At 38.8% G+C, this 12,407-nt stretch overlaps 1 protein-coding gene and 1 long non-coding RNA gene across 2 annotated transcripts in view; one reads left to right on the top strand and one right to left on the bottom strand.

Annotated features, from left to right (window-relative positions):
- RDL2 (ionotropic GABA-aminobutyric acid receptor RDL2) overlaps nt 1-6,349 on the bottom strand; it is a 34,095-nt gene extending 27,746 nt beyond the window's left edge. The window contains 1 exon segment of the mRNA NM_001195700.1: nt 6,261-6,349. Within this exon segment, the coding sequence (NP_001182629.1) occupies nt 6,261-6,349 (89 nt within the window).
- A 4,805-nt stretch (nt 6,350-11,154) lies between these two features.
- LOC110385845 (uncharacterized) lies at nt 11,155-12,407 on the top strand. Its single transcript, XR_002431095.3, has 2 exons — nt 11,155-11,865; nt 12,126-12,407. It is a non-coding gene; the product is annotated as an uncharacterized LOC110385845 (long non-coding RNA).

The raw sequence follows: 12,407 nt of genomic DNA, 5'->3' as shown, positions 1-12,407 counted from the left end.
ACAACAGAGGTACGGGAAAAAGAGAAAAGAGTAGATTTGGACTACCAAACTTTAACAGTACCAACACGTTCTTTGATGTTCCTTTATCTTGAAAAATATTCTTGAGAATTTCATTGGTAAACGATAAAAAATTTAAAATTTAGGATAAAATCCCAATCATAGTCGCATCACCCTATTACAATAGGGTGACGAATGCATCCAAAAAGAGAATATACCTACATAAAATCATAAGGGGCACACAATATACAAATTAAATATTCAACTTCTTGAATCCACGATGAAACTTAGCTCGATAAGCACTAACTTCCTTAGAGAGTTTGTATCTAAGACGAAATATTCATAAACAACAGGATGTAATATAATACATGCACAAGGTAATTTTACAGTTTAATATTCGATATGAAATAATAATTCTGCGATCCCTAATACTTAGCAATAAAGTATTTGTTTGGTTTTTTTTTTTTTTTGGTTTTATTAGATAATTTTGTAATTCTAATTATTGTGGTTTAGTAGGTACATATTATATTATCATTAAACATCAAACAGAAGTGTTTTTAAATAACGCCATCTAAACTGCGGCATTTTCATATTCATACTTCCACAGTTTTTCTTGTAAAAAAGACACAGAGCAGCTTAACCAACAATCCGCTATACAAAGTAGAAAAGGGCCGGTACTCTGTTGGTTTTTGACGGGAACGATCGCCCAAACTGACCTGGATTGACCAATCAAACAGGAAAAGATTCAACAAAAACTGAGCGCGTGAAAATACTCTGCAAAGGTTCACACGTAAATGTTCGACGGGTATGGAATAATCTGAAATGTCTGACGTGTTCCTCTGTACGAGATTTTCAAGTTTCACGTTTGAAATATTGTAATAAAACGACGGTAGCATTTAATTTGAACGTAGCGAAAGGACCACTCCGGTGTTCCTTTTACATTTGTGATGAAAATGGTGAGAAGTGTACAGCTTCGAGTTGCTATGTAATTGGTAGCTTTGATTTTGGATGATTTTTTGGGTATTTGAATAAATTCAACTTTCACTCTGACATTCAAATTTAATCTCGGGTTTATTTAAAATACTTTACGGTTTTAATCATCACAACACTAAGGTGTTATACGTGTAAATTTCAATACTGTGCAACTTTCGTCAAATAAAAAAATTTTTTTTTGACATTTATCTGTGTCTACACACGAACAGAACTAACAGTGTCTTGAGACCTGGCAGTATTTTTTAACTGAGTCATCTACACAATCAGAGTATTTCAGGAGTTAGATAATTTATTATATTTTTTAAGTGCATTCCACCAGCAGCTGACATTGGTTAACGGCATTTTTAATTGTCTTTTATTGCTGCTGACATCGGTCCTCGAGCTCATGGTTCATTTGCTAAATTATTATTGGAGCCTATGCACATCACAGCGTTAGTACCAACACCCACATTGAACCTCATCCCTTAACCAATCGTCACTGCTGATTAAGGGGCTACGGTGCCCCGTAACAATCGAGGCACTGTACGACCTGGGTACCCCCCGTCTCCCTATCCTGGTCACACTGGGAATGGGGCTCACCCGGGTTACGACCTCGCCCCTACGACCGCAGGTCGACTGGGAGCTCTTTAAGAGACGACTAGTCGACCTTCCCGTAATTCAGGACCCCAACACCCCTGATGGGGTCGACGATGCGGCAGTCTGCCTTGTCGACTACATCAGGGGAGCGATCGACCAGGCGACGACTCTTGTGCCCAGCGGCGGGCCCAGAGGTAGACTCCCGGCTCATCTGAAGGCGATCATTCGCCGGAAGAGGGGCTTGAGGAGGCTCTGGGCGACGACTCGTTGCCCCAGGATAAAGCGCGAGCTTAATGAGCTGGAAGCGGAGCTGGCGACAAAAATTAGCACCTTCCGGGGCTATGCCTGGCAGGAGAGGATCGAGGAGGCCCGCAAGGACCCCTCCTCAGTATCCCTCCACCGGCTTTGTCGTCAGCTCTCGAATCGGCCTGCCCCCACTTGTCCAGTAATGGACGAGAGGGGCAACCGATGCTTCTCGGCTCAGGTCCGCGCCGGTATCCTGGCCGAAATGCTAGAGGTGGAATGCGGCCTCTGAGGCCGGTGGAAGAGAGCGTAGCAAGTCTACTCTCCTCCCCGGTGCCACCGTTGGGAAATGGTGATTTCATCACTCCCAGCGAATTGCGTCTCATCATCAAGCGGATGAAGAGGCGCAAGGCACCGGGCGAGGACGGTATTCCCTCCCTCGCCTTCTTCCACTTCCCTGAAACGGTCGTGTCATATATGAGACGGCTGTTCAATTCCATTCTGTCCACAGGACACTTCCCGGAATTTGGAATTTGGCCAAGGTTATTGCAAGTCTGGCAAGGACAGGAGATATCCCTCCAGTTACCGTCCGATCACGTTGCTGTCGCACGTGGGAAAGTTGTTCGAACGGCTGCTGTTGAGAAGGGTGTCGCCGCACATCCTTCTCAGACCCGAGCAATTCGGGTTTCGTAGCGGTCACTCGACAACGCTGCAATTGATCCGCGTTATGCATCACTTGGCAGATAGGTTCAACGCGCGCCAGTACACGGCCGCAGTCTTTCTCGATATCGAGAAGGCCTTCGACCGTGTCTGGCATGTGAGACTGATCTACAAGCTTGTGCAGAACACGGACCTCCAGCACGCCTACCTGCGACTGGTGGGGTCGTACCTGGAGGAAAGATCCTTCCTTGTCGCGATCGAGGGCGCCATGTCGTCGGTACGCCCAGTCACGGCCGGAGTTCCGCAGGGGAGCGTCCTGGCACCATTCCTCTACGCTCTCTATATCAATGACATTCCCACGCTTGAGGGTAACCTCCAAGCGCTAGAAAGGCTAGCGTTTTCCCGGTCTATTGTCAGGGTCCGCTTTCCAACTTAAGCTTCTTTGCAAATCTCTCCTCCTCTGCAACTTCCCGATCTTCGGCATTCTTCTGGGTAAGGTTAATCTCCTCCATCAGCAGCTGAGTTGATATGTAGCCAAATGATCAGTGGTCTCGCCGAAGCGTATTTCGCCCTAACCATTGTATTAAGTTTCTAGCGATTAGGTAGGCGATTTTGGCATCGTATCGTAATCTATAATGACCTGTTACTGATTTATACAGTGAATATACCAGTTGGCAATCGTTCGAACCTTGACGATAATTTTCACATTTTTTTATATGTAATATTGACTTTTTATTGTACCCTTACATTTCCAATGTGCCGAAAAAGATAGTAGTAGATAAAAAGATAGCATAGTGCTGCAACCGATCGTGTTGATTTTGATTCAAAACTTTATTATAACAACTCTCGGCTAATGGCATGCAAAGTGTATTAGATTTTTATTCTTTTTTTTGTAGTTCTTCAATCCAATAATGATGGGTTCGATGTTTGATGTACCCATTTTTCGATCATAAGGCAGTTATTTATTTTAGGTTGTGTTTATCTATGAAGTTAGATATGACTACGCTGAAACTAAAAACTTTGATAGCCATCGAAAACAGACCAACTGACAACTCACTTGATCTCAGGTGGTCATCATAATACAGTTAAATTCCGAAGCTGTTTTCAAGCCTTGCTTGAATGATAGCTAACTCTGCGCAAATACCAAATAGAGGGCATTCGAAAATGCGTAGGGACGGACTTCGATTCCCTCTGTTTTTGGTACCATATGTTCCATAAGGAGTGCTACGATGAATTAGTTGAGATTATCCGATCATCTCGTTTTTACTATCGCACTACCCGCCACCAAAACAAAGTTTCCTAGAAAAACTGCGTTTACCCCCCGTGCGCTTCCAGATATATAGTTGCTGCAGCCCACTTTTGAATCCCTGAGCGACGGTAGTCACTCACCATCAAGTGGACAATTTACTCGTCCGCCTACATGAAAGAAAAAACACAAAATCGCATCTGAGAATAAAATGTTCCTAAATTACCAGGGACGTATGAGCATACAGGTATCCACTATTGCTTCTGTGAGGCTATTATAAATTATTTAATTCGTTTTGAGGAACACAGAAGGCAATGCAACCAAAATCTCCAATGCAATTACATTTTGCTCTCGTATTTCAAACGATCGCTGACAGCGGCATTCGGACGGCGCTGCTCCATTGCAGCCGATAGGTATCGACGTCAATCAAAATGATTGTACATTTATGATGATATTTATGATGATGGAACTGTTTCTAATCTGAGTATAGAGTATTTACCATAGAAAGCACTTTAGAATTGTAGATTTACTTCAGAGCTCGTCTCATAGAATGTCATTCAAAAAAGCGTTGATGCTTATATCAAAACCACTGGAATGTTCTTATAATGGCCGTCACTAGAGGTGTAGAATAAATCGGACGCCAATCTATTTTACAACCATATGGTGGACCATAATAATATGGTCTATCCACCCATCTGCTTGATAAAAACTAAAATGCTAAAAATACGGTTACTCTAGACAGATATCTTATGCGTGGATATTTAATAAAATTTATTTGCTATACATACCAGGAACATGCCCTATGACTTCCATGCAACCGATTACTGCGCAAAAGTACAAGAAAAATCTATAAGTTGATAACATTTCTAAAATAAAAGGTCAGAACTCACTATAAACGCAGCACCAGGGGGAGTGGTATACTCAAAAGCAGGCAAAATGATCGGTAGGACCATAGCCATTTAAATGGTTATACCAATACAGTTTTGTGAATAAAAACCTTGTCATTAGACAGTCTTATGTCTTAGATCTGATGACAATTTGTCTATTATCGACATTCCTGGTTGAAACAGTTCATCGAAGTAGACATTAATCATGATAACCTATTTTATGCACCCATGCATATAAGGAGATACATACACTTTTTAAGGAAATTCTTCGTTGACCCGATTTTAAAATTTGTACTACTATCGATCATCGATTTGATTATGTCAGTTACTATATTTTATAGTGCAACTTGAGAAATGTTGTTTAATAATTAAAGGTATTTTAGTAATCTATTTTATCTCCGTCACAGATTGATATATAATTTTTAAGGTTATACGTCACATCCTTTGTGCAATTTTCTGATGGATGAAAACATATTTAATTCAGTACGCAGTAAACGGTTTACGAAAAGTTCAAATCCTCGTTAATCTCTCTAAACGTTAAAGTTATTGACGTCATGAATCTAGGCTACATAAAGAAAGATGAAAACCAGTCACCATTGTCGAAATGAAAAGTTTAAAGACGTAATTAGCGAGACAAATTCGCAACTAGACCCGTTTATTTCAGACATTACGGCTGAACCGAGTTTTGGAATTCGTCTACCAAAAGAAAACTTTTACAAGTTAAGCCGCGGGATTGCCGCATCATAATTACGTCGCGGTGCAAATCTCAAAAAGAATAATACTATTCAAAAAATAATTGTTGTTTACCTAATTCCTAGAGATCACAAGTATTGAATGCTCTCTAGAAGCATTTATAATAGCAATAATGGATGTTCAGTTTAAAAAAAACATGATTTTGTGGTTAGCCGGGGTAATTCAAAGGTATCAGCGCTTTCTCCAAACGTTAAAGGTCTTTTCGTCGATTATTTGGTCGGTTTTCGTCGTCAGCTGCTTCCATTATATACATCGAGATTTTTTTTATCACAGATATACCTCTCTCTCTTTCTATCTTCCTGTTAATAAATGTAACGAAATACTGAAAGATAAGTCTAGCACCATTTTGCAGGGATGTCACGAAGATAAATCAGCGCTAAAACGAAAAGTTGCTCCCTGGAGAGCTTATGGCGTTCTCAATTTCGTCGATATTATTCCCTTGATTTGTGCCATAATATCAACGACAGTTAGTTCACAGAATTTGCTTTAAAAATTTGTGTGCTCGGACTATAAGATAAATACTGTCTCGTATATTTTGCAGCTGAATACAATATTATATGTATTATTTCGTATAAAAAAATGTTTTTTTTTTTCTTTTTCTTTCAGTTCATTCATATTTTTGTTATAAGCTGATTGTGATAAATTTTTTGAGGCAAATAGCAGTTTATTCGATATTAACAAAAAGTTTTGAGCGTCATTTGCGTTCTGTTTGAATTTATTAACAATATATGTACCGAGGTTGTGCTATAAACAAATCAGACGCGCATCGAACTGTGTGATGGTGCGGCTTTGAGAGATTTACACGCACGCTGTAGGCTTCAGATATGCGTGAGAGGCACGCGCGGATCTGGCTACTGTCATGCAAGGTGATCAATTGAAATAGTGGTGGGAAAAATAATACTCACGCCGCATGATCTGCATGTGGCAACCAGGCGATTGCTAGACCGAGAACCACAGCAATATGCACACCGCGAGTACGGCTCGTGTTATGCATGTTTTGCGCGTCCGCGTGCGTCCTATTGGACGCTGGCTGCGGGCAGCCGCGTGTCAGGCTGCCGGCGGACTGGCGTGTTCTCGCAGCCTCTCCGGCGGCAAGGGCCCGCGCAGGCGCCTAGCTGCCTATCGACCGAGGCCCGGCCGTCTCCTTCCGCTCGTCGCGGCCACGCTCAGATCCTCACCGTGAGCCTTATTGAGCGACAAACGCTTTCTACTGCACTGAAACTCAGAACTTCTCGCTATCGCTTATCACTTACAAACCTTAGCGGCCCTAGTTCGAATTAAACTTTTTAAATTAAAAATCCTCGGATGCATTTGATGCCTGACGAATTCGTATTGCTTACGAAATAATATTTTTATGTTTACTAGCTGGAATACTATACTTTAGACCTTAGAACTTATATCTCAGGGTGGGTGGGCCCATCTACGTTGTAGATGTCTATGGGCTCCAGTAACCACTTAACACGAGGTGGGCTGTGAGCTCGTCCATCCAACTTAGCAATAAAAAAAAAAACAAAAAAACCTCAAATTTGAATTTAAAACAAGATATCTTGTACTACTCGCATTCTTCTTTTTTCAAGTAATAAAATCGACAGGTCTCAAGAAGTGCGATTCTACGTACATGCATTATACAATTACATTACAACAATTGTCTAATTATGTTTCTCATAAAATAGTCAACAGTAAAAAAAATTACCGAGATCAGTTACAATAACACAAAATTTTGTTTTGTATTCGAAATTAAAACTTAAACAATGACAAAAACGTTGCCTTACCCGAAGCAGGCACAATCATATAATATACATATAAGCAACGAAGTCTTTTGTATGACATACTTCTTTATCTAGTTCTATTTTCACCGCAATGTGGCTTCATTCAAGAGTGCAGGTAATTTACGGAATTCATTGTGGTTGATTATTTCTACTGTACCCGAGAATATTCATTCGAGTCAAGGACGGCCTCTCCGCTGCGCTCCGTCGTCACTCTTATGCAAAATAACTTTTCGCTTAATGGTAAATATTTTATCAATGTTAAACGACTTCGAACCCGAAGATCATTTGGTATGCTAATTTAATGATGCTTCTTTATTGGTGCTCGCTCGTAAGTAAGTATTACTGGTGGTAGGACCTCTGGTGAGTCCACGCGGGTGGGTACCATCACCCTACCTGTTTCTGCGGTGAAGCAGTAATGCGTTTCGGTTTGAAGGGTAGAGCAGCCATTGTAACTATACTGAGATCTTAGAACTTATATCTCAAGGTGGGTGGCGGCATTTACGTTATATATGTCTATGGGCTCCGGTAACCACTCAACACCAGGTGGGCCGTGAGCTCGTCCACCCATCTAAACAATAAAAAAATAAATAAAAAACCATAATATATTTTAACAATACAATAGCGCAGTGAATGCATAAAATATATCCTCAACCCTAATAGTTACTGTTGTTTTACTTTCGGAGGCTCATTCAGTCGTGCTGTGATGACCATGGGCTTCAGTGATGACGTGATACCTCTATGATTTCGTGACAAACAGGGTAAATTTAGCATCAAATAATTTTCCTTGTATTATGATTAGAAACCATTGTAACACTTCAGTTTTAAAACCGAAAGGTTTGAGTACCCAACCCATAGTCATAACGGAAAGTCTCTTAATATATGTTTTTATTACTACTCTTTCTCTTGTTATTTATTTATAAAAAGGCTGGTATTGACGGGTCACTGGAACGTGCCACTTTCAAATATGATATAGATGTCAATTGCGTACATATTCTCAATAAATCAGTATAGTACATCTGTTGTCACTTGAGACACAGGCTCTAAGTATGAATTATGTAGTATAACGGCTGCTTCGCTGCAGAAAAGGTCAGTGGTCATACCACACGGGCGCTTATGACGCTCTACCATCAGCGATTAGACGTCGTTGAACTCATGAGCATTTGTTGGGTACGAATTTCATCAGAATATTTGATGCATCTATAAGTGTTTGTAAGGTTTGAATACCGGCATAATCGTAACGCTCGACACGAATAGACTGGGCGTCTCATCTTTTGGACAACGATGCCTTCCTGGTACCGAAATACGAATTCCTCTAACATGATACATAAGCTGAATGTCTCAACTCTAGTATATTGAAGAGAAAGTCCTACCTCTCGAACCAGAAAGCAGATATATACATGCATGCTATGTATTTGTTTAGAATGAAGGAGTACTTGAAGCCTTTGCTTTACTGGTGGTAGGACCTTTTGTGAGTCCGCACCGGTAGGTACCAGCGCCCTGAGTATTTCTGCCGTGAAGCAGTAATGCGTTTCGGTTTGAAGGGTGGGGGCAGCCATTGTAACTATACTGAGACCTTAGAACTTATATCTCAGGGTGAGTGGCGCATTTACGTTGTGGATGTCTATGGGCTCCAGTAACCACTTAACACCAGGTGGGCTGTGAAATCGTCCACCCATTTAAGCAATAAATAAAAAAAGGCCGAAGGTCTTTCCAGTTTCAACAGAACACGCGGCGAGCACGGGCTCATCCAAGGGCTATCAATATATTTCACTGTCCTAACAAACGAAATATGAAATCTCACAGCATGTCATCTAGTTTATCGTTATCATAGGTATTGAAAAGTCGTTGAAAGTTTACCTATTACACCAAGCCACGTGGCCCTGAAGTTTGTGAAGAATGAAATGGAGTTTTAAAATATTATGTTTGTGAAAGAATTCACATTTTAAGCAGGTTTTCTATTTTATACACACTATTGTATAACAGGTTAATTATTTTTTACCGGGTTAAATAGTAGTGTTTTTTTTCCGAACCGGAATCGTTTTCGGATCGAAATGGCAAGCCACTGATAAGATCTGGTGAGAAACTCAGTGGGCTGAATAGTAGTGCCTATATTGTGGATAGTTGTGAATTAACGATTTATATTAACTTAAATTTTAAGTGTTGTTTCATAATGACACTTAAGAATAATTATATTGACACTGCGCTGAAGCTGTAGAATAATCTATCCGGTCTGAACAAAGTGGAAGACGAGTAACGGAACTCATAAACGGCTATTAGTGAACTCATTGAGTTTCGACTCATTCAATTTGTCTTAATCAACACCTCTAAACTTGTTTTTTTATCAAAGTTTGAGACATTAACGCATATTCAAATAGTCCTACTGGTGGTAGGACCTCTTGTGAGTCTGCGCGGGAATATACCACCGCCCTGCCTATTTCTGCCGTGAAGCTGTAATGCGTTCCGGTTTGAAGGGCGGGGCAGCCATTGTAACTATACTGAGATCTTAGAACTTATATCTCTAGGTGGTTGGTGCATTTAAGTTGTAGATGTCTATAGGCTCCAGTAACCACTTAACACCAGGTAGGTTGTGAGCTCGTCCACCCAACTAAGCAATAAAAAAAAACAAAAAGGCGTAATTACTATGTTTCAAGTGTATTCATTATCTTTCTTTCTGTTCTAACGCTTTGGTTGGTTTTAAAATAACATGCCTATGTATTCTTATTGACATCGAAACAATGATAAACATACTCGTACGCACAAGTATCCGCTGCTCATTGGATGATCAACGCTGAAGTAAAATTGTGTAGGGCCGTGTACCGTAATTCGGGTGACATATTTTGCTCTCAAAATGTATTACAGCCTAGTCCTCTCTCGACTTTGATATCCAAAAAGACCTGTCCCGTGCGTGTTATAATAAAAAAAAAGTAAATCCCATACAAAGTATCAGATAAAACTCGAGAATAACTAATAAATAAAAAAAAAGGAAATCGATTAATAATAGAGGACAGAAAATGTGAAAATGATTTCTATTAGTCTATTTATTATATTTATGTACATATATATAGATCTATATGTTATGTATATATTTATACTATTTTTTTTATTTATTACGTGGAGGCTCACGGGTCAACCAGTGTGGAATTGAGCCTAAAGAAATCAACAACGTAGATGCCGCCTTCGACTTGGAAACTTGTGCTCTAAAGCCACAGTATAACGGCTATCCTAAACTTCGAACCGGAACGCATCACGGATTCGCGGCAAAAATAGGCGGAGTGGAAGCATCTGACCGTGCGGGCTTATAAATTGTCTTACTAACAGTTATTACGCAAATTATAATTTTTGTGGGTTTTACTTTTATTGCACGATGTTATTCCTTGATCGTGGAAGTCATTCGTGTGGGAAGTCATTCGCCTGCGGGATTTGAACACTAGCACCGTCGCATCACTCAATACGAATGCACCGGGCATCTTATCCGTTAAGCACCGACGACGACCAAGTACTTACTTCCACGAAAAAAATAATGTATTCGCATGATAAAATCTGACAAGTAATATTTATAAACTTTCGTAATAACGCAAGTCTTTATAAGGCTGAAGCGGCCATGAGCTCGAATTAAAAGGGCGAGGGAAATAATATATAATTGATACTTCAATCTCATATCTCCAGTTTTTAATCTAATTGTAAATTAAAAGTTGCAGTTGCAAAGGTCTTACTTTTGAAATCGATTTAGGATAGTATTTGCATTTAAGATTGAGAGATTTAGTGATGGGGAGATTGTACTGAGACCAACCACCAAAAAAAAAAAGATGTGTGGTGTCGCGGGACACCGGATAGGAACGAAGTTTCTTATTATAAAAATATTAATTTTAAGTTCTATTCGAGGTATAAAGAAAATAATTATTCGGGTATACATTTTTTATTATGATTTTTTTATTGATAAAAATAAAAACAAAAACTACTTTACCAAGTTATCAACTTTATTTTATTCACAATGATTTATAAAAAATATATAATAATATATACAAAGAAACAGCTATTTGTATGAATAATAATAATAACCATCATCACGTAGACTATACATTAGACACTGTATAGCCATCATACTAAGACTATACATAAATAATAAAAATCTTACGTTACGGACGTTTTTTCCCGGTTAGGGTACCCCTTCGCATCGTCCCTTATGGAAATTCGGTCCAAAAGAGGCTTTTAAAAAATATTATTTTTGGATTAATTTGATAAACTATCAAAAGGTAATCTAGCGGTATACTTATAAGAAGCAAGGTTTTATTATCCAATAACCGTCTGTATTTTGCATAGCTTCGTTCATCCATCTTCTTGTCGAGAAATTTCTCGCTGCATTTCTTTAGAAAAATTTCCTGGTGCACCTTTATCAAGTTTCTTCAAGACTTATTATAAAAAATAAAAAACGGAAATGTACGATATTAAAGTCTGAAGAAGGAAAATATTAAATGGCAAGATATTAAGGGTAAACAAAATTAAATTGAAACGTCCGTTGCTCTTTACGTAGAAGCCGTAGTGATTTGAAATTTGTCTATTTATGTTTTAAGGCAAATCCACCGCAGAACTGACACTAAATTAAGATACATAGACAAACTGACGTTTGATTTATTTCTACACTAGAAAAGTTAAACTTCAGATCCAACTATTTATCGTTTTACTAACGTTTACAAATGAAACTTGGAATTTTCTCATCAAGTCGTGAGAAACCGAAAATTTGGTAATCAATATTATTTCATTACCTGCAAGACTTAATTGAATATGCAATTTCGAAAAGGGCACATGTCGCATATTTTGTCAAATACGTTTTTTCATATACATGTAGTTTTGAGGCTTACCTACACCCATTTTATAATAATTCCAGTAATTTTCAATTGCTAATTAACACTAAAATATATCTCAAAAGTTAATATTTTAAATTTTACACTGCTTTAGAAGATAATCAGTTTTTTTCATTTCCTGAATATTTTACATTTTCAGAGATGTGCGATTTTCGAAATTGCATATTATTCAATTTTAACTAAGATAATCTACACAGATATAGCTTCAAGATATCGTAACCGATATGCGAATGAAAATATTACATTACAATCTAATACAGCACGAACAATCACTACGGCGTTCAGATGGAAGTTATCAAGAAGTGCAACAAAAACAAATTGAATTTGTTCAAATGAGTATTTCGTTTTACTTCCTTATTTCCATTTTAAGGGTATCTTTATCGCTTTATGACTGAAGTTTAAATATACGATTCGTTGCATC

Source organism: Bombyx mori, chromosome 1, assembly GCF_030269925.1.
Source record: "Bombyx mori chromosome 1, ASM3026992v2".
Classification (NCBI taxonomy): domain Eukaryota; kingdom Metazoa; phylum Arthropoda; class Insecta; order Lepidoptera; family Bombycidae; genus Bombyx; species Bombyx mori.
This window is presented reverse-complemented; position numbering and strand designations above follow the sequence as displayed.